The 24,571-nt window shown below is 43.5% G+C and overlaps 1 protein-coding gene across 1 annotated transcript; it reads left to right on the forward strand.

Moving 5' to 3' along the window:
* Positions 1-1,370: 1,370 nt before the first annotated feature.
* On the forward strand, positions 1,371-23,556 carry prrc2a (proline-rich coiled-coil 2A). Its single transcript, XM_028597096.1, is given in 19 exon segments — positions 1,371-1,707; positions 5,918-6,069; positions 8,364-8,541; positions 8,691-8,787; positions 8,920-9,001; positions 9,116-9,259; positions 9,758-9,999; positions 10,856-10,944; positions 11,146-11,188; positions 11,190-11,298; positions 12,241-12,334; positions 12,459-12,648; positions 12,841-12,933; positions 13,145-13,697; positions 14,238-14,494; positions 15,764-16,070; positions 17,311-17,533; positions 17,731-20,471; positions 20,519-23,556. Coding segments are annotated over 18 exon segments (5,856 nt in total). The 5' UTR covers positions 1,371-1,707; positions 5,918-5,954; the 3' UTR covers positions 20,818-23,556.
* The last annotated feature ends 1,015 nt before the right edge of the window (positions 23,557-24,571 follow it).

The raw sequence follows: 24,571 nt of genomic DNA on the forward strand, positions 1-24,571 counted from the left end.
TGCTGTAAAATAATTACTCCAGTAAAGTATAGATACCCAAAATTTCTACTTAAGTAAGGTAACGAAGTATTTGTACTTCATTACTTGACACCTCTGGAAATAACCTATTCAGAGTTTCTTTTTCATTTAATGTAGTGCATTAATTTGGAACAGTAAACAGTCAGTTTCACCAGAACATGTTACTAGGTGTCCTAAATAACTTTTTAATGGACACCCTGCAGCCAATTAGAATTGGGCGGCGCTAAGCTCCACACCGAGCCGCTGTAAAATTGTTGTGCGAGAGAAAACTCAGATTGGACAGATAGTTTAGCTAGCTGTCTTATTTTACCATGCAGAGATCTGAGTAGCAGTTAACCATAGTCCTCATAAATCCACCGGAGTTTAAAATTCCAACACAAAGAAAGCAGAAGTAAACAGACATCGGCGAAAATACATGCATCCAGTGGAATTTCCTGCGGCACCGGAAGTGGAATGTCAAGGATATAGACTACCATACATGTGACCTGAGATAATTGTATCACATTAAAACTCTTTTTGTTTTGATACTTTTTTCTGCAGCCTTTGCATTCCTTTTCTTTGCTTGCTCAAATATAAAGTTGATGTTTGCAAAGCATCTTTCATCTTTTATTCCTCTTAATGGGATTATGACAGTGGACGTGAAGATAGCGGATACATCGAGAACAGTCTTACACCTATTTAATTTCATACTTAATCCATATGGTAATGAGAATTATTCTATTAACGTTTATTTCAAAGCATTTAAATAAGGGTCACATTTTTTGTCTTACTGTAGTGCAGAGGTTCTCAATCTTTTTTTCAGCCAAGGACCCCTTACAAGGTAGAGAATATGCCCCCTTATGTATGTCCCTTGGAATAATTAAAGTTTTTTTTACACTTCTATGGTCTTAGTTATGTTATGTGAAAGAACACTGTATTTACTGACATCATTATCTTACATATGTTATGGCTCTGTCAAAACTTTCATTTATAATTGCCAACACAGCCAATACGGCCCCAAATCACAGAGATGCCGATTCACACAGGATTAATATTATCACACAACCTCTGTGTTTGGCGAAATATGACAAATTACAGACATGGCAGATTCGTACTGAATTAAGATCAACCGACCTCCACAATTATTACAAATTACCAGAGGTCCCCAGGAAGGCCTAATACTAGTACTGTGTGAATAGGGTTTTTTAAGCTTTTTGTAAAAAAAAAAATAAATTAAAAATGTTTACATCATGATAATTTATTAATGAATGAATCTGAAACTTTTCACGGACCCAATGGCAGAGTTCCACGGACCCCTGGGGGGCCCCGGACCCCACTTTGAAAATCACTGTTGAGGTCCCAAACGGCTTCCATCTCACGAAATTACCCAGTAGCCGTTGACGGCTCTTTAGGTGACGGATCGAGTCCAGTATTACAATTTTCTTTTCCCCTTTTCATTTATTTTTGGAATTAAAAGAAAACGAGTGCAAGTAAGCCGAACACCTTCTTTATATATAGCTAGTAACGTTACTACTCATAGTTAGTTGGGGCGATCTACTGCAAAGACCTTATGTGTTCGACTATGCAGGAGGATAACGTTGCTTAGCTACGCTAGCTAGCTGGGTCATTTGCTAGAAAGCTACGCGATAGCATAACGTTAGCTAACCTCACTCTGCGATACAACCTCGAGACAAGTCGGGACAAGACCAGGTCAGTGGCCGGAACATGTTGCATTTCGTATGCAAACACCGATTAGTTACATTATGCTGATTAGAAATGATGACCATTGTCGTTGGACATCGAGTTAACTTAGCTACCCGAGAGGATGTTTTGTAAAGGGGCAGTCTTTATTTTTTTTGGAAAGGCACAGTTGGTTGTTGACTTACAGCCTAGCTTGGCTAAGTGGTTAGCTAGCGTTTGTCATATCAAATGGTAGAGTAATAGTTTTCTGAATAGCCATAACATTACGTATATACATTATCTGGTGAAACTGGCTACTAAGTTAGCTAGTTGTTTAAATATATCATTGTTTGCCACCGATCCTCTGTGCGTAGCTAACGGTTAATGTTAGCGGATACACGTTACTGTGCAGCTTTGAGCTAACACACTGTCAGTCTGCGATACACTGACGTTAGTTAAAACTGATGTTTATTTCTATGGATATTTTTTCAAAACGACAAACATTATTTTGCCTATATTGCAAGTGTCTATTGTAATATAAGCTGTTTGAGCCAAGTAATGCTACACAACCGGTTATATTAACGTTAATATGCACCGGGCCTGTCCCCACCGCCATTTTGTTTTGTTCTCCCAATAAGATCAGTTTTTTTCTGCGTTGTCCTGTGCCTTCTACAACACATAGAAAAGCTTAATAACATCGATGAAAACGTCCAGTCGTGATGTATGGTGTGAGATTCAAAACGTAGTACCTCACAGAATTGAAGAGCAAGAAGCTAATGTTACCACAAGGGATGCATTATGAAACATCAACGCAGTCCCCCTCCCAACGCCAACACTGAGGCCCTGTGTTAGCCAGCTAACGTTAGTTAGCACTACAATAAAGATATCTATATGCGTCTGTAGCTTCAGCATTTTGATGTTTATATATTTGATGCTAATTGCTACTAGCTGATTTTGGCCAAATATTCTCGTGTTTATCGGTAACTTGATTTGTGGTATAACGTTACATTGCTGCAGTTATGGCTTGTGTGACTCGGAGCTCTCTCCGCCTGCCTTGCGGTTGCTGCAGTTTCAGCTCCCTATTCTCATCCGTTGGTTTCGTTGTGTTGCTTTAGTTTTTTTTTTAATACTTTGTCTGCCCCTTAACACACACACACATCACTTATGCACACGTACACCACTGGTCATACTGACACCCACACCCGCGCATCTTAATAATCCTTTAATTTGGTCTAAATTGGTTTGATTTGGTTAAATAAAGTGAAATTTTCATAACGTAGTGTAATTTAGCTGCTGGCCCCCCGTTAATCCCCATATAACGTGTAGTTGACCAGTTATCCTACGACCTAATTTTTCTAATCTCATCTGGCTATTGAGGCATGGTGCAGTGCTGCTGGTGCATGGTATTCCTTCTGTTTTGTGTATTTATTTTCCTTAGTGATGTGTGTATTGCAGACATCATGCTTTTTCTCATTATGAAGATTACCAGTGAGCAGTAGAAGGTAGTTGGCTTTACATTTGAGTCTTTCAGCATCGTTTTGATTTTGGTTTAATATTAATCCGTCTTTGAATCTGTTGGTTTGGCTAAACATAGTCCCACTACTGTATGGGCCTTGTTGCAGTCATCTATATTAGGGTAGACTTGTTATTCAGGCATACTGACAGAGCGGTCATGATTTAGGATTTCCATTCTTTCACCTTTTCGTTCATTTAAATATTTATGTCCCAATATTTTACAGAACAAAATAGGCTAACTGTTGCTGAAGTCTTTGTTCAGCTCTAAAATAGTTCTTCTGGTCATGAACCATGTGTATAAGCTTGCATAATTTCACCACTCAATTCAAAGCAAGTGAATGAAATTACTAATGTAATTTGTAGCATAATGATCTCAGGAGAATCATCTGTTCTCAGTAATTGTTCCTGGTAGGACTACGATGAAGTGGGGACAGCTGTTAAACCTGCTGGATGCAGCCAAATCACTTTTGATTGGACAGATGTCAGTGTTTTATTGATGTACAGTAAAATGAGTTCAAGCTAAAGGCCTGGCAGTTGCCATGGAGCCAAGGAAAGGCATTGAAGAATATCATTTATAATGTGTTGCCATAGAGACCATGGTTAAAAAAAATTCTGTGTGTAGTCATGCACTGTACTAGTTCTGCTCATATTAAACTGTATTTATGCTGGCAAAATGCTGACCCTGCCCTAGCTATACTTTGTGTATCTAGATAACATACATTTTGAAAAAGGATGCTTAAGTTATTCCAGTACTAAGCTCGCTTTGCCAGACCCTCCTCCATAGCGCGTTGACGATAGGTCTGCCTACTCCACAAAGCATTCGGGGATGGTAGGAAACGTTCTCTGGTTTAATGGCTTTTCTCTAAACCAATCATAATCGTCATGGGTGGTGCTAAACTCTGCACAGAGCCGCTGCAAAATATTCATGCGAGAGAAAACTCAGATTGGACAGATAGTCTAGCTAGCTGTCTCAATTTACCCTGCAGAGATTTAAGGAGCAGTCAACAATAGTCCTCATAAATCCACCGAATTTGAAATTCCAGCACAAAGAAAGCGGAAGGAAACGGAAAATACATGCATCTGGCGGAATTCCCTGCAGCACCGGGGCAATCCCGGAAGTGGAACGCAAAGGATATAGACTATCCCAGTACTAATCCACCTGCCCACCTCATAAAAAGCTGTGGTTTTCTACTAAGTTGCACACATGGTGTTGAAACTACCACGATAACCCTAAAACACCACACTTAAGCTTTCATCGTGTCAGTAAGAATTGGGCTGTCAGGAGGACCGGGTGGTAGTAGTAGGTTAACAGTGTAAGTGACGTGGATGGGACAAATACATGGCGCTGTCTCTATAACAACACCCAAATACGAGAATGGCCTTAATACATTTATTGACTGGGACTAATTTAATTTGATCAGTTTGTATGTTATTATGGAACAGGCACTCTTATCTCTGGTGCAAATAAAAAAAAATTGCTACTCTATGGGACAGAGCCCTGTGGAAACTGTAAAGCAACTTTTAAAAATTCTGATTTATGGAAAGGTCCATCGACATCTGACTTGTCTAATACTTACAACACATACAGTTCCTTATGTAGCCTGGTGTTATATTGACAATTGTTATGTAAAGATTGGCCAATTAACTTAACAAGTCTGACGCTTGGGATGCTACCAACATTTTTAGATTTATGGATTGGCTTATTCAAAAAAATACATGTCTTCCGGCAAAATTACATAATTAAGAAGTGACTTTTGCTTAAACTGACCGGAATACTTCAGTTTGTCAAGTTGTTGAACCTATAACATCTTTTGAAGCTGAGCTGTTGTACTGGAAGGCCATTGGCCAGCCAAAATGTATTTCATAAACTGGTATGTTAAATGTTGAATGCCACAGTTGGTCCTTAAAATGTCCTAAGAGAAGTTTTTTAAAGGAAGTTATTTGGTTGCAGGCATTAAGAAGTGGTTTTGTAGCTTTTTTTTATGCATTTAACTTGCAAATGTACATAATTGAAGTGCCCAATGGTCAACAGGAAATGTATGTAGTTTTATTGGCCTCCAATGTGATTTTACTGTGCGAGAAGGAGAAAAACATCTCAGGATAACCGAGTTGTGTATTGCAACATCTGTGGATGATATTTTGTTGAAATGGAGGAATATCTGTTCTGTGAGACGGAGGACTAAAAATGTCAAAGCTTTAGAAAATGTGTGGAATGGCATTTAGTCTTACTAAGTAGCTTACGAGATTGGTCTGCCTATGTTGTGATACCTATGTTTCTATAGTTAACATTTTTTAACACCGTTGTACAATACTTCTATAAGTGCTTAATTATACCACACGCCGGGTTGGTTCAGTTGGTATGGACCAGAAGGCGCACATACAGTATATAGAGGTTTACTCCTCGACGCAGTGGCCGCGGGTTCGACTCCGACCTGTGGCCCTTTGCTGCATGTCATTCCCCTTCTCTCTCCCCTTTCATGTCTTCATCTGTCCTGTGGAATTAAAGGCCTAAAATGCCCAAAAAGATAATACCACGCTCATCCAGCTGTTGAATCCCTTATTTGAATTTGTCGCGTCAACGCACATGTTTAGGATATTTTGATTTGTGAAACAGTTTCTATTTTGCTAGTTGTTTTGATTGCATGCTTATACAATCATCACCTTTTACTCCCACTTTCTGTGTATATCTGGTGTCAAAACTTTCTCTCTGTTTTTGCCCCCCCAGTCTCAGGGCTCACCATACTCAATGAGCGGACAGCGCAATGTCAGAGCGCTCTGGGCAAACTGCAAAGGGGAAGGAAGGCAAAACCAAGTATGCGTCCCTCAACCTGTTTGATACATACAAAGGAAAGAGCCTTGAAACACAAAAGCCTGTTGGTGAGTATCTTTGTTCTGTTATGGCCACATTTTTATTGTCACAACATACATCCACTTTAATAGATTGGCCTTTTTGTCTTTCTACCCAGGGTATTTATTTATTTATTTATTTATTTTTTAGTATTGCTTGCCTGTCAGGCTCTGTTTACATTCTGCCATTTTTGTTTTGTCACTAAGTATGGTTGTGGCTAGTGGCGAGGTAGAGTGGATTGGCCTTTAACCACAAGATTGGCAGTTCAATCCCATCCTCCGGCCACATGTCAAAGTGTCCTTGAGCAAGACCCTGAACCCCAAGTTTGTGTATCTAGCTGTCCACTGCTTCTAATACTTAGAATCTGTTAAATAAAGTAATTTAATTTCACTACCTTATACTGTACGATTGTGTATTAGGAATAATAAAGTTTCTAATTAATCAGATCTAGACATGAGAAACAATTCTGATATGCACAGCTTGATTTACCCGTTGGCTGTTTTGATTAAAAGTGCCTGGCTGTGCTGTGTTGTCTTCTGACACCAAGTACTGTAACTTTGATGCGTTAGCCTACTGTCTCCCTAATAGCTCTGGGGCGGATTTCCAATACAGGAAGTGGATGATGTGCTGCATCTCTCTGCTGCATCTCTCAACTGTCTGCCAACCTGGTTTTGCTGATGCTGTTAATATTATTCAGGGATCAAGGATATTTAATACTCTTATATACCTGTCTCTGAGAGAGAAAAAACATTGTCTATTACAATGTTTCTCATCTGTAGCTATATAGAAAGAGATTATGCACGGTCTGGAGGGTGACTGGCTCTCGAGCCTTAACATGTCAGCTGAGCCTGACTTGAGACAGAGGCTTACTTGTTGACGGTGTTTGACTTCTGTGCTGAGTCCCCAGTCAATGTTTTATTCAGAAGCTCCCCACTAGCTCTAAGCAGCTGTCCCATTTCCAAACTACAGACTTCCCCCTGAGAAGCCATCGACTGCTGTGGTTTCTCTAAGCCTCATGGAAACAAATTGGGGATTGATATTCAGCAGGGCTTCACTTTTTAGAATCTGAATCTGATATCCTAGTACTTCTCTGTTAACTGTAATGGAAGTGAGTTTGCTGGAAGTTTTTAATAACGTCTTGAGGCTTTTTTATAATCCATATTCATCAGAATCACCAGACTGAAACTACCAAGCCTCTAACTAGGGCTGAACAATTTTTGAAAATAATCTAATTGCAATTTTTTCCCCAAATATTGCGATTGCGATTCGATTATTTTTTTAAGCTCTTTGTCTTCTGTATTAAACAAAAACAAACAAATCATTGTATAGTATGAACAACACACAATTACACAGTAGACAGTTAAATAAGTAAAAACACACACACACACATATGTGTGTGTGTATGTATGTATGTATGTATGTGTGTATATATATGTGTGTGTATATATATATATATATATATATATATATATATATATATATATATATGTGTGTGTGTATATATATACACACACATTTTTTTTACAGTGCACAGAGAGGAGCTGCCTCCAGCCCTTCCCCCTCGTGAAGTTGCGTGCCGACACCGTCAACACTGCACTAGCTCAGAGAGGCTATTGTTACGTTAGCTCTAGCTCAGAGAGGCTATCGTTACGTTAGCTGCTGGTGGTCTTGCCGTGGGATTAACTGTACGAATAAAACCGTTGAAACACCGCGGCCACTCTGCTGTGAAAGCTCCCCGAACCATCATTTATCAGTCTGATTGTTACCCCTCTCAGTGGCAGCTCCTCCACCCATATCTTTATAACGGAGCTAACCGGAGCTAACCGCTAATCAGAGCTAGCTCGTTGCCCACCGAGCCTTCAGTTCTGCGTGCCTGTATCCATTAACTGCATGTATGGACGCGAGCCCGAACAAAACCCTTCATTTTATTAAAATGATGGCTGTAAAAGTTTTAAACTTCAACTCAGAATTGTTTGAATGACAGAGATCAGCTCAAGGTACAGTGTAGCGTTAGCGTGCTAAGTTGATGCTTTCTCTGCGTAGTGCAAACTGATTTGCTCTCGCGAGTCATCAAATCGAGACCAAATCGCAGCCTTTGCGATTAGGAAATCGCGTTTTAACATATCGCGATATTATCGCAAATGCAATTAATCGTTCAGCCCTACCTCTAACTTTGTTGGTTGTTTAGGTTGGCATCCTAATTGTGTATCCAGCAAGCGCCATCCCTGTCATCGGGCTGCTCCTTACACCCAGTAGATCTAATTGGTGTCAGGTTTCAGTGGTCCATCTGTGCTAATGACCTCCTTTCTCTTTCCCATATCAGTTCCCCCCCGCCATGGCCTGCAGTCTCTTGGTAAAGTTGCCTCCGCACGGCGTATGCCACCCCCTGCCAACCTGCCCAGTCTGAAGGCAGAGAACAAAGGCAACGATCCCAACGTCTCACTCGTTCCCAAAGACGGCACAGGATGGGCAAGCAAACCGGAACAAGCGGACCCAAAGAGGTAAGTAACTCCCCTTTAGCACCAAATCCATCGACTTTTACGTGTTAAAGTTACAACATTGATAGTCGAAAAAATACTGATTTATATTTATTTTATTTTTTTCTTTTGCTGAGACTAACTTGTCTAATAACATTTTTTCTTTCTCTCAGTACCGATGCATCGCCAGCACCGCAGCCGGAATCGCCGCAGCCTGCGGCTTCACCGACACCTGCACCGACCCGCCCGAGAACCCCGCCAGCTTCAGAGGTACACGCAGTGCCAGTAACATGAATACAAAGTCATACTTTTTCTTGATAATGTGCATGGAGATGTATCGCGGCCATAGTTGACATGTATCATATGGTGTTTGTCTCTTTGTGGGTTTGCCCCCTCTCTTAGGTTCTGGCCCCAGCTTCAACCCAGGCCGTAGGGGCAAGGTCCTGGGCACAGGCCAGTGTTACACATGGAACACAAGGGGATGGTGAGTCTTCCTTTTTGTACATGTTTCCAAAGAAATATGCTGGAATAAGCTTTTCGTGACACATGCCACCCTCATCATCATCATCACATCATCTCTCGTTTTCCCTTTCTGCAGGTGGAAAGGCATCAAACCTACCGTCGCCATTCTCTCGCGAGGAATTTCCCACCCTGCAGGCGGCTGGCGACCAGGACAAAGCTGGCAGAGAACAGGGCACTGCAGATCAGTGGTATGGGCCCGGACCAAGCCTCCGCCCCCAGAGTGAGTGATAACCCAACTAATCGCCAATAATTGATAAACTTTATTGAAGTCAGTGGTGGTTAGAAAACTTCTCTCACAATATTGTGTATGGGAGTGGTTCAGTTGATAACATGGGGCAGCTGAGCAAATAGTCAGCAAGCTTTTTTTCCTATTGATTATTCATTTGGCTTGTATTATTGTTACAAATTCACAACAAGAGTGGTCATAATGTGTATGTATTATCTTCTTTATGCTTTGGTTGGTATGCACTTTCCAAAACCAAGTCTAATTGGGGAATAAGGCAAAATAGAAAAGTTTCTTACTTTTATTTATTTTTTATTAACAAAAAATTGTATGACAAATCCTTAATCCATTCATTCAAGTACTCCAGCAATGGGGTCTTAAGTAAAAGGATGTGTTATCTTTCTAAAGTAATGGCTTTGCATCTCTGACCTTATTCTATTAAAGCCTATAAATCCTACTGACTGCTCTGTCCTCTCCTGTGTTCACTGTCCTCAGACGTTACAAGTTGGCGGGACGGTGGGGGCCGAGCCCTGGCGCCCACCCTGTCTGGGGAGGGGGCAGTGGAGGGTGGCACTGGTGTGACTCTGGTGATGGATGGGGCAGCTGGGGTCCCCCCTCCGAACTCTCAGTCCCACGGGCCACCTAGGAACCCTCCCGCAGGCAGCCCCGCCTTGCCCCTGCCCCAGCCCCCTGTGGGGCCTGGGTTCCCCCAATACCGAGGGATCATGCCTCCCTTTGTAAGTGTTCCTCTTGTTTTTCCCCTCTTTTTGATTTCAGGCTAATATTCTGTTTTTTTTTTTTTTTTTTTTTCAGTTAATATGTTGTTTTTCTATTGCTACTCAACTGCTTTGCAATGCATTTGCAGGGCCTACTTAAATAATGTAACATTTGTCTGCAGATAGAGTGCAGAATTGGCCAGTGCTGCACTTTCTTTTGATTATTAGGGCTGGGTATCGCCACTGATTTCCGGAATCAATTCTGATTCACAAGGTCCCGTTTCAATTTCTGATTCAATATCGATTTGGGATGTTTCAGTTGCAAAACCAGTTTCGCTTGGATATGAAAAAGATTCTAAAATTGTACAAGTTTCTCTCTAACCGGCATTATTAAAAATATCGATGTTTACCTTAATAATTGACCTCAAAGCAATTGCATTAATGTACTATAATAATATATAATAATTTAATGTTTTATTTAACATGAACACACTACAGCAGTCAACACAATAAAGTGCAATTCTACAGTCGGTAATTATTCAGTGACATTTCATTCAGATATTTTGAGGTGAGAGTTTAAGGGACCCTTTTAAAATGGCCATGCCAGTTTTTCTTTGCCAAAATGTAGCCCATCTTTGGAGCGTTTTTTAACCCCCTTACTAACAAGCTAGCATGACATTGGTACCAATGGATTCCTTAGGTCGACTAGTTTCCTATGATACAGACAGAGATTGATACTGGATTTTATGAATCGATATTGGATCATTCAAATGAAAATCATTTAGAATTGGAAAATTTATATATATTTTTTTTTTAAACCCAGCCCTACTGATTATAAAAAAAAATTGTACCTGAACCTGATCTTTATTTTTTTTAGATGTATCCTCCCTACCTGCCCTTTCCGGGCCCATATGGCCCTCAGGGGCCCTACAGGTACCCGGCACCTGGAGAAGGGCCTCCTCCAAGGTATGTTACTTGTCGAAATCAAGTGTAAAGCTAGTATTGTGCTACTTCATGACAGTTTATTCACCTGGACCTTTTTTTTTTTTTTTTTTTTCTTATTGAAACCCATTTCTCCTGCCTTTTGCTGCGTTTTTTTTTTTTTTTTTTTTTTTTTTTTTTTTTTGTCGATATATGGCTTTCAACGAATTTCCTCCCCTCTTTCAGGTTTTCTCGTGGGCAGGGTGGTCCGGACAGCAGGCCCCAGGGCTGGCCCACGTGACGGAGGTGGAGAGGTGGTAAAGCGACCCTCTATCCTAAAGCAGGATGACCTGAAGGAGCTAGACGAGCTGGACCACGATGGAGATGAGGGCTGGGCAGGTAAAACAAAAAGCTCATTCACAGATATAAAACTTTGATATAAATGGAGACAGTTTAGAGACCAAAAGGACACAGAGTTGGACAATTTCCTCCTGAACTGGTAAATATTAGCTTCAGGCTAATTTATCACAGCTAACGTTACAAGGGACGGGCATTTAATGTAATTTAAAAATTAGAGATGTTCCGATACTGCCTAAAACGCTGGTATCGGTATCGGGAAGTACTGGAGTTTATGCACCGATCCGATACCACGTAATAAAGCCCTAAAGAAAATCCACGTTAAAGTAGTTTATTTATGTTCTTTTTCCGTTATAACCGACTGTCAAACTGGAGAATAAAAGAAAGTTGTACGACTTTCATTGTTTGTGTTTGTTCATGTTTTACAAAGAGTTTAACATGAGCCAGACAGACAACAAAGATAGAAATAATCTCACATCCATACGGGGATAGTAGTATACAGTTGTTATATCATATCACATCCATACAGGGATAGTAGTATACAGTTGTTAAAACATAATAAAATATATGACCCACTGGTATTGTATCGGTACTCTGTATCGGCCAATACGCAGTTCAGGTATCGGAATCTGTATCGAGAAGCAAAAAATGGTATCGGACCATCTCTATTAAAAATTTGTGTACTCTCATTGAATTATATAGCTTGAGTACCCAAGTTGGTTACTCGCAAAAACAAATTGAGACATAGCCAGTAAAGTGATCCCGATTGGTCCTGGTTAACGCCGCCATGCTAACCCTGCTAACATTACATTCATGCCATCTTACATTATTGCAGATGTTTCTGCATATCATATTTCCTGCTGGTCCGAGTGGAGGATCTGGTTTATCAAAGTGAAGTGTGATGAATGATGTGCAAATGCACTGAAAGAATGTTTGGTACAAACATGGTTCTGATGTTTTCTTGTTGATTTTCTGCTTTAACAGGAGCTCATGAGGAGATTGATTATTCCGCCAAGTTGAAGTTCAGTGATGATGAAGAGGGGGAAGAGGAGAGAACCGAGAGCAAGAATGACTTGCGGTACGTGACCAAGTACATTCAGCATGTGATGTCACTTCAAGTTAATACAGTTTTTCAGCATAAATGTCATTACATTATACAAGCTACTATCATTTGTTTGACCAAACATTTCTCTTGTCCTCAGTGAGCAGCAGAGGTCCCAGGATGCCCCACCTGCAACCTCTTGCTCTCGAGCATCGGACAGCTGCGGAGACGCCCGCCGCACTCCTCCCTCTAATGCTGACAATGGCCCCCAACCCCCCTCCGGCAAGCCAGGATGGGCCGAGGAGGGAGGCAGTGGCTGGGGGGGACAGGGAGCACCAACCAACTACCAGGTAGCATGCTGACCAGCAGCAATAAGGTGTTTCCCAGGCGAGCCATGCTCAAGCTTTGAAAAGATGTATGTCCACATTTTCAACACAGGACAATTTGGACATTCTGTTAAGCAAAGACTTTGTGGGCAGAGTTGTGTTTCTGTCAGTGTAGATTGTGGTGCAGCATGGCTAACTGTGTCTGCCTGTATACAGGGGCGCAGGCCTGGATTGGGTGGTCCCCGGGAGCAACCCTCCCCCCCACCTGGGCCCCTCCTTGGACAAGGGTCTTACTCCTCTTACCGACAGGTAGCCATCCGGATAGCGCCTCATAGATAAATCATTTCTATCATTATCTCATCCACCGCCCCAGGTCTTATGGATAAGTCATCTTTTAGTTTTAAGTTCGCTTTTTGAATCTTGAGTTTTGTTTCGGTTTATGTAATCATTCGTGATTTTTCTAGTGTTATCTAGAGTTGAAAACTGCATAATAGAGCAATCCTATTTTCTAACTGTTCAGGACCGGCCTCAAAACCAGGGCGCCTCTCAAGGCCCGGGGAAACCTGTCCCTGCCCAGCATCAGCCAGCACCAGGAGGTCCTTCTCCTCCTGCACAACCGGGTCTGCTGGTTCCTGGACCCCAGGAAAATGATGAGGATGAGACTTGGCGTCAGCGCAGGAAGCAGTCCTCTACTGAGATCTCTGCTGCTGTGGAGCGAGCCCGTCGCCGCCGTGAGGAGGAAGAACGTAGGATGGAGGAGGAGAGACGCGCAGCCTGCGCAGAGAAGCTAAAGAGGCTGGATGAGAAGCAGCAACAGCAGCAGGGCAGCAACATAGGAGGTGCTGGTAGCGGCTGTAAAAGCCCCAGCCCTGATGGAAACGCTACAATTGCCACAGCAGGCAGCCCTAGTCCATCTATTTCAGCCTCTGCCTCCTCCCCCAACATCAGCCAGCCCCCATCCCCCTGTGTGGACCCTGCAGAGCCTCCAGTGCTGGTTGTCCAGCCGGGGTCCAGTCCTGGAGTCGGTGACCGACAGCGAGCCAGCAGCAACAGCAGCTATGACTCCAGTGCAGGTGAGTTTGTACATGGACACGTGATTAGTGATGACTGGTCATCTGAATCGTTTAGATCACTGACACCTGATTCGGCTTTCTTATAGGGCTGGGTAATGTATTGATTATATATCGATATTGTGATACAAGATTAGATATCGTCTTAGATTTTGGATATCATTATATCGTAATGTGGCATAAGTCTTATATATTCCTGGTTTATTAAAGGCTGCAGTACAGTAAAGTGATGTCATTTTCTAAATTTACCAGACTGTTCTAGCTGTTTTATTTACCTTTACCCACTTAGTCATTATATCCACATTATTGATGAGTATTTGTCAAAAATCTCATTGTGTAAATATTTTGTGAAAGCACCAATAAGTCAACCCTACAGTATCGATATTGAGGTGTTTGGTCCAAAATATCGTGATATTTGCTTTTCTACATATCGCCCAGCTCTACTTTCTTAACACCTGATGTTTAATATGGCCGTTTAAATAAAGCTTCCACTGCTTGATTATGGCCCCTGATTCAGCCCTACAACCTTCTCTCTTGGTTCAGAAGTCCAACAGTGTCCCCAGCCGGCTGTGTCACAGCCACAGCAGCCCACGCTGGACATACCTTTACCAGGAGAAAATAAGGAAGAGACCATGGGCAGTCCACACATCCGTGCAGGAAGTGTAGGTGAAAGAGGAGTCGACCCAGTGAAGATTGAGAATATCGGAGGGGGAGCAGGTCGTCCAGCCAGTGGTCCACCTGGCCAGGGTTACTCAAAGTACCAGAAGTCTCTTCCACCTCGATTTCAGAGGCAGCAGCAGGTTAGGATCTATACTTGTCTGTTGTCTTTAGTACAAGTGTTGCTTGAATGGTTGTTATATTCTAGATGAGTTTGACTCTTTGAATGTCTTATTCAGAGACAAAAATAGCCACCACAAGTAGGGCTGAACGATTAATTGCATTTGCGATAATATCGCGATATGTTAAAACGCGATTTCCTAATCGCAAAGGCTGCAATTTGGTCTCGATTTGGTGACTCGCGAGAGCAAATCAGTCTGCACTCCGCAGAGAAAGCATCAACTTAGCACGCTAACGCTACACCGTACCTTGAGCTGATCTCTGTCATTCAAACAATTCTGAGTTGAAGCTTAAATCTTTTACAGCCATTTTAATAAAATGAAGGGTTTTGTTCGGGCTCAAGTCCATACATGCAGTTAATGAATACAGGCACACAGAACTGAAGGCTCGGTTGGCAACGAGCTAGCTCTGATTAGCGGTTAGCTCCGGTTAGCGGTTAGCTCCGTTATAAAGATATGGGTGGAGGAGCTGCCACTGAGAGGGGTAACAATCAGACTGATAAATGATGGTTCGGGGAGCTTTCACAGCAGCGTGGCCGCGGTGTTTCAACGGTTTTATTAGTACAGTTAATCCCACGGCAAGACCACCAGCAGCTAACGTAACGATAGCCTCTCTGAGCTAGTGCAATGTTGACGGTGTCATGCACACGCGGCACGCAACTTCACGAGGGGAGGTGCTGGAGGCAGCACTGTATAAAACTGCACTGTATGTAAATGTATATATATATATATATATATATATATATATATATATATATATATATATATATATATATATATATATATATATATATATATATATATGTATATGTATGTATATATATATGTATGTATGTATGTATGTATATATGTATATATATATGTATATATTTTATGTATGTTTATACTATATGTCTATATATGTATGTATGTATTATATATATATGTGTTGTATATATATATATATATATGTATATGATTTATATATATATATACTTTTTTGTCTAATAATACATACTATACAATGATTTATTGTTTGTCTTTGTTGAATAATACAGAAGACAAAGAGCTTAAAAAAATAATCGAATATCGAATCGCAATATTTGGGGAAAAAATCGCAATTAGATTATTTTCAAAAATCGTTCAGCCCTAACCACAAGGGAGCTACGTATTTTGCCACCAATGCAGGCATGGCTTTATAGATATGTTTTTATGTTTATTTATTATTATTTTTATTATTTTTAATTTTTTTAGGAGCAGCTCTTGAAGCAGCAGCAGCAGTGGCAGCAGCAGCAGCAGCAGCAGCACAGCCAGGCATCACAAAGCCAGATGTCCCCCCAGCCCCAGGCTCAACAGGGTCCTTCACCAGGTTCAACACCCCAGCCTGGGCCTGGACCCAAGCAGGGTGGACCCATGTATCAACCCAGCAATATGGTCCGACCCCCACCCTTGCCAATGAATTTTGACCCCCGTTGGATGATGATGCCCTACATGGACCCGCGCATGATGCAGGGCCGCCCTCCACCTATGGACTACTATCCAGCAGGCATGCACCCGTCAGGTGAGTTGAAGTGACGTAATCACTGAGAATGAAATGCTTTGAAGATAAATGATTCAAAAGCTCACTGATTGAGTAATGAGATAATATGATACTGCCATATTACAAAACCTTGCATCTCGCTACTTTTTTGGGTACTGACCGAATTACGTCCACGGACCGATTCACGTTAAATCAAACGTTGCCAATTTTCGGTACCTGAGAGCGCGCAAGTTTCTCTGCATGTTGACAGAGCGGAGCTCACACACACACCCACACACACACACACACACACACACACACACACAGGTGCGGACAGAGTGAAACTACGTTTGTTAAAGTCACAGAGAGTCACGGTAATGCTGGTGAAGCGGGTGCAAGTGTGGTTACGGTTTTTAAAACTCCACGCTGACAGCGTTCGCTGCAAAATTTGTTTCTGGAAACATTTAGGTTAGAAATTTTTCAGTTTTTCAGCCTGTCTAGTTGTACAGTTTTATTTTTTAGAGAGAGAGAGAGAGTTTGGTCAATACTGGTAGAGAGAGTCTAGTTGTACAGTTTTATCAGAGTTCGGTCTGAGAGAGAGAGAGAGAGAGAGTTTGGTCTGAGAGAGAGAGAGAGAGAGAGAGAGAGAGAGAGAGAGAGAGAGAGAGAGAGAGAGAGAGAGAGAGAGAGAGAGAGAGAGAGTTTGGTCTGAGAGAGAGAGAGAGTTTGGTCTGAGAGAGAGAGAGAGAGAGAGAGAGAGAGAGAGAGAGTCTGAGAGAGAGAGAGAGTTTGGTCTGAGAGAGAGAGTTTGGTCTGAGAGAGAGAGAGAGAGAGAGAGAGAGAGAGAGAGAGAGAGAGAGAGAGAGTTTGGTCTGAGAGAGAGAGAGTTTGGTCTGAGAGAGAGAGAGAGAGAGAGAGAGAGAGAGAGAGAGAGAGTTTGGTTGGTCTGAGAGAGAGAGAGAGAGAGTTTGGTCTGAGAGAGAGAGAGAGAGAGAGAGAGTTTGGTCAGAGAGAGAGAGAGAGTTTGGTCTGAGAGAGAGTTTGGTCTGAGAGAGAGAGAGAGAGAGAGAGAGAGTTTGGTCTGAGAGAGAGAGAGAGAGAGAGAGAGAGTTTGGTCTGAGAGAGAGAGAGAGAGAGTTCGGTTTTTGAGTAGGGAGATCTGGGCGCTGGTTAAATGAAGTGAAGTTTAACATAGTTCATTTACAACACCATTATTATATATAAATTTGTTTAAAAATCAGCAAAGTATCCTTTTTTTAAAAATAGTTCTTCACTATCACAGGGCTTATTGGGCGTGAGCGGTCTGATTCAGGGGGATCTGGTTCAGACTCCTTTGACAGGCAGCAACAGCATCCAGGGCATCCTCACCGTGGGACCCCCCCTATGGATCCTAAGATGGCCTGGGGGCAGGAGGCATTCCCTGGCGGAGGGGAGGGCCGTGGACTGACATCCCCCCTCAGGCAGAAGCAGGCATTGGAGGATGACGATGTGGCCAAAGGGCCCAGGTATGGATATTTTCCAAAATACACACACTGCTGATATTATGTCCTCTATAAACTGCATATGCTCCACATACTCAAAGTGTGTGTGTGTGTGTGTGTGTGTGTGTGTGTGTGTGTGTGTGTTTTTGTAATACGGGTTAACCGGCCCTTTATTTAATGGATTGATTTAGTAATTTGTGTTCTATCTTTTTTTATCTTAGGAGCGACACTCCTCCACACCGCATGCGAGAGGGTGGATTGGGACCCATTCAGCAGCCCAGCTCCACCTCTGGGACATCCAATCAGACTCCACCTCCAGTTGGCACTCAAGTTGGGGTCCAGGGAGGTGGCCACCACCCTCATCACTACATAAGTGGGCGGGGCAACTACAGCAACTTCCCTGACCAGGGTGCGAGGATGCATACCCACCAGCAGCAGCAGAGGGCGGAGAGGGGAAATCAGCCGCATAATTACACCCACCAGGATGAAGGGCCTCCACGAGGGTCTCAGCAGGGACAGATATGGGGAGCCCCACACCCTCACTACGATCGCAACGGTCGTGCTGATCACCCCCCTGTTGAGAGCAACTCTCATCTCCACCACCATCACAGCCACCACCCTCAGCAGCCTCACTTCATTCTCCACCCCCATAAGCCAGAAACCAGCCGAGACAGGGTTGTTGAGGCCCCAGCTAAGAAGACAGACTCTACTCCCCCAATCCACCAACCTTCCCTCTCATCCTCCTGCTCCTCCTCCTCCTCTTCTGCCAGGGAAGATGGGAATGTCAAAGTTGCACTGCATCACCACCCATCCCAGAGAGAGAGTGAAGTTAGTGTCGGGCACAGTCATGGTGAAAGAGGCAACAGTGGCAGTGCCGGCAATAGCAGCCATGTGAAACAGGAGAAAACAGGCCCGGCATATGCTCCCCCTTCTTCCATGACCTCTAGCCCACCTCCCTCTCAACATGGCAGTCATACTCAGCAGCAGCATCACTCTCATCCTAAATCAAACCAAAGAGGGGGGCGGGAGCACAAGACAGAGACCCAGTGGGGCCCACGGCCTGGCAGCAGCAATACAGGTGGGGGGTCCTCTCATGGTAGGAGGGCCAACAATGCAGGAGGTGGGAACAACTCCCGTGGAGGGGAGGACTCCTCCAACACTCCCTCTGACCACAGACCCTCCAACCAGATGGGAGGCAGCAATTCCAACAAGCGGGCTGGCCCCATTAAGAAGCCTGTGCTGAAGGAGATGAAGAGAGATGGAGGGGAAGCTGATGGAGTAGAAAAAACAAGTTTTGGGAAAGATAAAGAGAAAGATGGTGGCCAACCCATCCTTATGAAGCAGGAAGCTTCCTCCACCTCCCAGAACACATCGGCTCCATCTAAAGATGAGCCAGCCCAGACAGCCAAACCCAGGAATGGAGGAAAGGAACGACCCACAGGAGGAGGCGGTGGGTCTGGTAGAGGACCCAAAGATGTAGACGCCACTTCCTCAGGATTTTCAGGGTCGTCCTCCAGGAGGGACAGGGACCGCTCCTTTGAGAGAGGAGGAGCCACCTCCCACCACCATGGAGTCCCCGCCAAGGGCAGCAGAGCCAGTCGCGGAAGAGGGGGAGAGTTCTACGGGCGTGGCCGGGGTTACCGTGGCACCTACACGGCCGCTGCTGGGCCCACTGGTGGCAGTCGGGGCAGAATGAGTGGCAGGAGTGGCAGAGACTACCGTTCATCTGTTGGCAGTGGCCACCACCACGAATCGAAGGGTGAGGGGGGCGGTGGCAGACACGGTCAGGATCGGTCCCAGCATAACCCAGCCAGGGCCAGGAACCGGAGTGAAACCCGCAGTGAGGGTTCAGAGTATGAGGAAATACCCAAGAGAAGGCGGGAGAGAGGTTCAGAGACTGGCAGTGAGAGTGGTGCGAGTGACCTTGCTCACTCAGACAAGGAAGACCACCAGAAATGTAACACCAAGAATGGCTCTGATAATGCCCACACCACTGGCAGCGGCAATATGTCATCTGCACCAGCCAGAGGTTCCCAGGCCCGGGTGTTCACCCCCAGGGGTGTGCCCTCTCGGAGGGGCAGGGGTGGAGGTAGTGGGGGAGGAAACATGTACAGAAGTGGTGGCAATGTTGGAGGACCACCTGGGGGACACCGAGTTGGACCCAGCTCAGCCTCTCACAGTGGGTCCTCCAAGTCCTCAGCCTCTGCCCGAAAACAGCAAGGCCCGCCACAAACTTCTGGACCAAAAGACTTGGGCAGGGGAGGAAATGGAGGAGAGAAGAAGGACAAGACAGCTGATGCAAGTCAAACTCAAAGTCAGGGGTCCAATCCCCCTCAGCCGTCTTTATCCGCTGCAACTCCTGCCAGTTTGTGTTCCACTGAAAATGGCGGAGTTGTGACCCAGCAAGCTTCAAACAACCCCACGCCAAACTCTGGAGGGTTAAATGCGCTCCCTCTTCCCACTAACCGTGGGTTTCCTCCCAGTGGGTTCGAGCGACCACCTAGACGTCGCCGTCACGGGCGGTCCCAGCACCAGCAGGACAAGCCCCCTCGCTTCCGGAGACTGAAGGAGCGAGAGAATGCCGCACGTATCAACGGAGGAGTGGGGGTCATCGGGGGAGGAAGGCCCTCTTCTCCCACCCTGAATTTAGTTCAGGACAGTAACGGAGCCCCTGTCTCTGCTCCCGTGACGGGCAATGCCCAAAATGCTAACCACAACACCACACTAACAACCAACAGTAACAGTGGTGGCGGGCATCTTAGCAATGCAAACAGTCACCACCACCATCACCACTACAACCAGGGCAACGCTGGGCAGACCCACCCCCAGCACCACCACAGCCATGGAGCAAAGTCCCCTGACTTCACCAACCAGAACTCGGACCAGGCCAACGAGGAGTGGGAGACGGCCTCCGAGAGCAGCGACTTCACAGAGTTCAGAGACAGGGAGGGAGGAGGAGGAGGAGGAGGAGGAGGAGGAGGAGGAGGAGGAGGAGGAGGAGGAGGAGGAGGAAGTCCTATTCTTCTCACCATCCCCATCACCTGGGAAGGGGGGGAGGGGGAGGCGGAGGTGGGGTCGACCGCAACATGACGGGGAAAGAGCCCTCAGCGAATAAAAGAAGCTTCTCAAGCCAGCGTCCTGGCATGGAGCGACAGAATCGGAGGGTCAACCCTGGAGGAGGTGGAGGTGGAGGGGGAGGAAGAGGCCCACGAGGGCCGCCTGGAGGTGGCTCCGGCGGGCCTGGTAATGGAGGTGGCAACCGCGGGGAGAGGCGTGGCAACTGGCCCTCCCCAAAAAATAGGAAGTGATGAAATATTTCAAAACATTTCAGATGACCCCCACCCACATTAAACCCACCCTCTTGCATCTTTCTCCCTTTTTGATAATTACTTCATGGCTTATCTGTTGGCATCCCTAAACTGAGTAGTGCATTGTACAGTATACGGAGATGGTATTCACATTCACTTTAGTGCCCCGCCCCAGTCACCTCTTTCCCCTTACATCAATCTACCATCAACCGTCCGTTATTGTAAATTTCTCCGTTTGTTCTGTCTTGCTCTCTGTTCAGTTGTGCCCCACCCCCCACCCCACCCCACCACACCTTCCCTCAATAATTTCACCCCAGTTGGATTTGACAAGCATGTGGTTCTTCAGATGGGAGGTGCACGTCGTTTTGACAGAAGACATTCACACAGAGCTCCACACACACTTGCGTATTCAAGCACAAATATGACATCTTTACAAACATACGGAACACATGCAGTCATATGGTTGCAAAATCAAAACAAGGGATTAAATTGGCAAATGTTTGGATTGGGCTAATTTTTATATATATATATGTACCTATGTATATTTCTACCACACTTTGGCCTTGGGTGGTATTCAGTAGTGCAGTTCTGCATTACTTCCCTCACAAAGGGAAAGAGTGCAGCTTCATCTTTTAACGAGAACAATGTACCATAAGTTTTTGTTTTTGTCTTTTTTTTTTTTTTTTTTTTGGCCTTGTGTCAGTTGGGTTTCAGCCTTTGGGAAATGTTAGGGGTGTGTGTTTTTTCTTCTAAAGCAGGTCATTAAAATACCTTTTTACTAAATTCCCTAATTCCTCCTTTTGCTGACTCCTGCAAACTCCGTCTGTGATTACTGTGATAAGACCCATTGAAGTACTACTGCTCACCTACAGTTTGCATTGATCACATTGATTTGTCTTTGATATCAATGTTTCTGCTGCTTGTTCAGATAGACCTCTGATCTGACATTTCATTAGCTATTGGTTGGTCCTTTTTATGAAATAGAGGCTTTTTTTAGCTTCATCGTAGCATCCTCCCCACCTGCAGAATTTTTGCGTAAATCCAAGTTCCCCAATTTTTATTCTGTCATTCATGAGTTTTGTTTAACCTATGAAGACTAGGCTAGATAGACTATTGATAGCTTGACGGCTTTATTTTAACAACCATTATTTCCTCAGTGACTTCCACTTTTATGGAAACACTTTTTTTTTTTCTCTCCCTGAAGATGAAATACCACATTGTAAGGGGGATAAAATGAGTGAAATGATAGAATGAAGAAAAAAAAAGTTTGACTTTCATAAAAATTGTTAATGCTTCAATAGGTTATTGAATATGTCCTAATAAGCACTCCTTGTAGTATAACACAAACCCATGGTTGCTGTTTTTGTTTTTTGGGCAGGTTACATGTGATGCAACAGGACAGGTACTCTGTCTGGGCCCAGAGTACAGAGCTGGGTTGAGTATTGTACTATTACACCCCCCCCATCCCCCACACTACTTTGTGCTTTTGTGAAGACTCCTCACACCAAGAAAGGACTACTACCAAAAGCTCCTTGTCTGAGGAAGTATTTTTCAAAGTGTGTTCTCTGGATGGCTGTTTCAGTACATTGTGGCAACCAGAAGCCCAAACTAGTTCAATTTTGGACAAAGCTGACAAGGTGTCACGCGAGTCACTTTCTTACAGTTATCACGGTTTCCACGATTTCACTTGCAACAAATAATGCCGACCTGGAGTATTGAGAAAATATTGGATTGATGTAGGATTACACTTGTAAACATAGTTTGTATCATACATAACAGACAAAATGGCACATGGAGACGACCTCCAAGGGGAACTAAAATCGATTTATACATCTGCGTCAACTCTGTCACTGCTGTAAGTTGGGGTTTGTTTGTTTACTGACAACAGTTTGAAGATCGTCTCTGGGATGTTGTGAGTAGGGCATTTAATGATTTGTGTATGTGTGTGTGTGCGTGCTTGTGTGTATGTGTCTGTGGCATGTGTGCGTTTTTCTGGTGTTAGTATAACAATTTGGGAAGGGGTTGGGGACCGGAGAGGTTAACATGAATGGCAAGCACTTTCTGCCTTGTTTGCCCACACTTGATTTAACCATTATCAAGACAATTCTACGTTTCTTAAATACATCCACATGTATACATTCAGCTGTGTGTATATGTTCATCCTCCAAATGAAGAACATGCAGTGGAGAACTTCACCCCTTTCTTTTGTGTAATTTAATCATACATTTTTCTGCAGGCAAGTGAAGTTGGATATATTTTTTTTCCCCTCGCTTCTAAGCATGAACACACCCATGGGTGCAGCTTGCCTTGTCTGTTACTGGTTTATACATTAATAGCTGTACACTTAACACTGGCTCAAAGAGTCCTTCATCCCTCGTTAACTCTTAATGTTGATGTGCGCATTATTTTATGTACCCATGTTAAAAGAAAACAAATAGTGTATTCCAGAAAAATTACTCAAAGATTGTACTGTTTTCCAGCATTACCAAGGTACCTGGAGTGGTTCAAACTGTTTTTTTTTTAAATAGCATTTATGGTTTTATTAATGGAACCGTAATATACACACATGTATGTATATTGGTATGTATCTAAGTTTTGTCTACCCCAACTTACATTCCCACAAACAAATGTTGCCATTTTTAGTTCAAGGGAGCAATGTACAAGCAGAGAAGTGTCTTATTATAATAAAGTTATACAGAGAAGGCAAAGTTAAATAAACTACTTTTGATTTAATGGAAAAAAAAATAATTGCATGTCTCATTCTTCTTGGAAAATTGTGAAAAAAAAAAAAAGTTCAGCAAGATGAAATACCTTTCTCACTGCACGTGATTTGACATGTCATTGCAGGACAATAATGATAATGATAATAATGGTTTAATTCTATGTAGAGGTGAAAAAATAACACCAAACGATGTATTTTCTTGAAAAAGGTAAGGGTGAAGTATGAAAATACAGACGCTAACCGCGTTAATATGAATCCTAATGCTATTCTTGGCAAGACACGCCCTGTGTAGCATTCAAGCCCAAGGATTGGCCAGGCGTCCATGCTCGCACATTCAGGTCCTATCCCCTGACCAATGGGGCTATCCTTACCCTAACCACCTCTTATATATAATCTTATATACTGTCTTATGTTTTTTATTTATACAACTCATTACAGTCAAATAATATACAAAATACATAGAACAGACATACATTACATCAGATACACCCTAACCACTCGGAAGTCATCACCCTCACCTTACCTTGGTGACGTCAACCACTCAGCTGCTACGCTGGGGCGGGTCTTGCCAAGAAAAGTAGTGTGATTGCCTTATATATATGTCAACGGTGATTGCTGGTCATTTACAAGACTGACTTAAACACACCTTTAAATAATATGTTGTACTGAAAGTAACCAGTGGCATTATAGTGAAGCAACCAACTGTTTTTTGGGATGATCTAGAGGTACCATGGTACCTCAATTACTCACAGAAACTGTAATGTGCTAAGTTGCAAGAAAATATGTTTCAGAGAGAAATTACATGTTGGAATAAATGAAATGATTTGGGCTAACAGAAGCAAGAGTAAAGGACATTTTGAAGTGTGGTGAAAGTGGACATGGCCAAGGCAGAAGATGCTTGTTCAGCTTTCTAATGAGAACAGGACTGCTGAGGAAAATCTGACTGGACACTGTAGGAGCAATGACTGTAAATAATACATTGTTTTTATACAGTTTATGTGTAGAAGTTAACTAACTCCAGAAGATAGCAGT

This window comes from Perca flavescens, chromosome 14 (genome assembly GCF_004354835.1).
Source record: "Perca flavescens isolate YP-PL-M2 chromosome 14, PFLA_1.0, whole genome shotgun sequence".
Classification (NCBI taxonomy): Eukaryota; Metazoa; Chordata; class Actinopteri; order Perciformes; family Percidae; genus Perca; species Perca flavescens.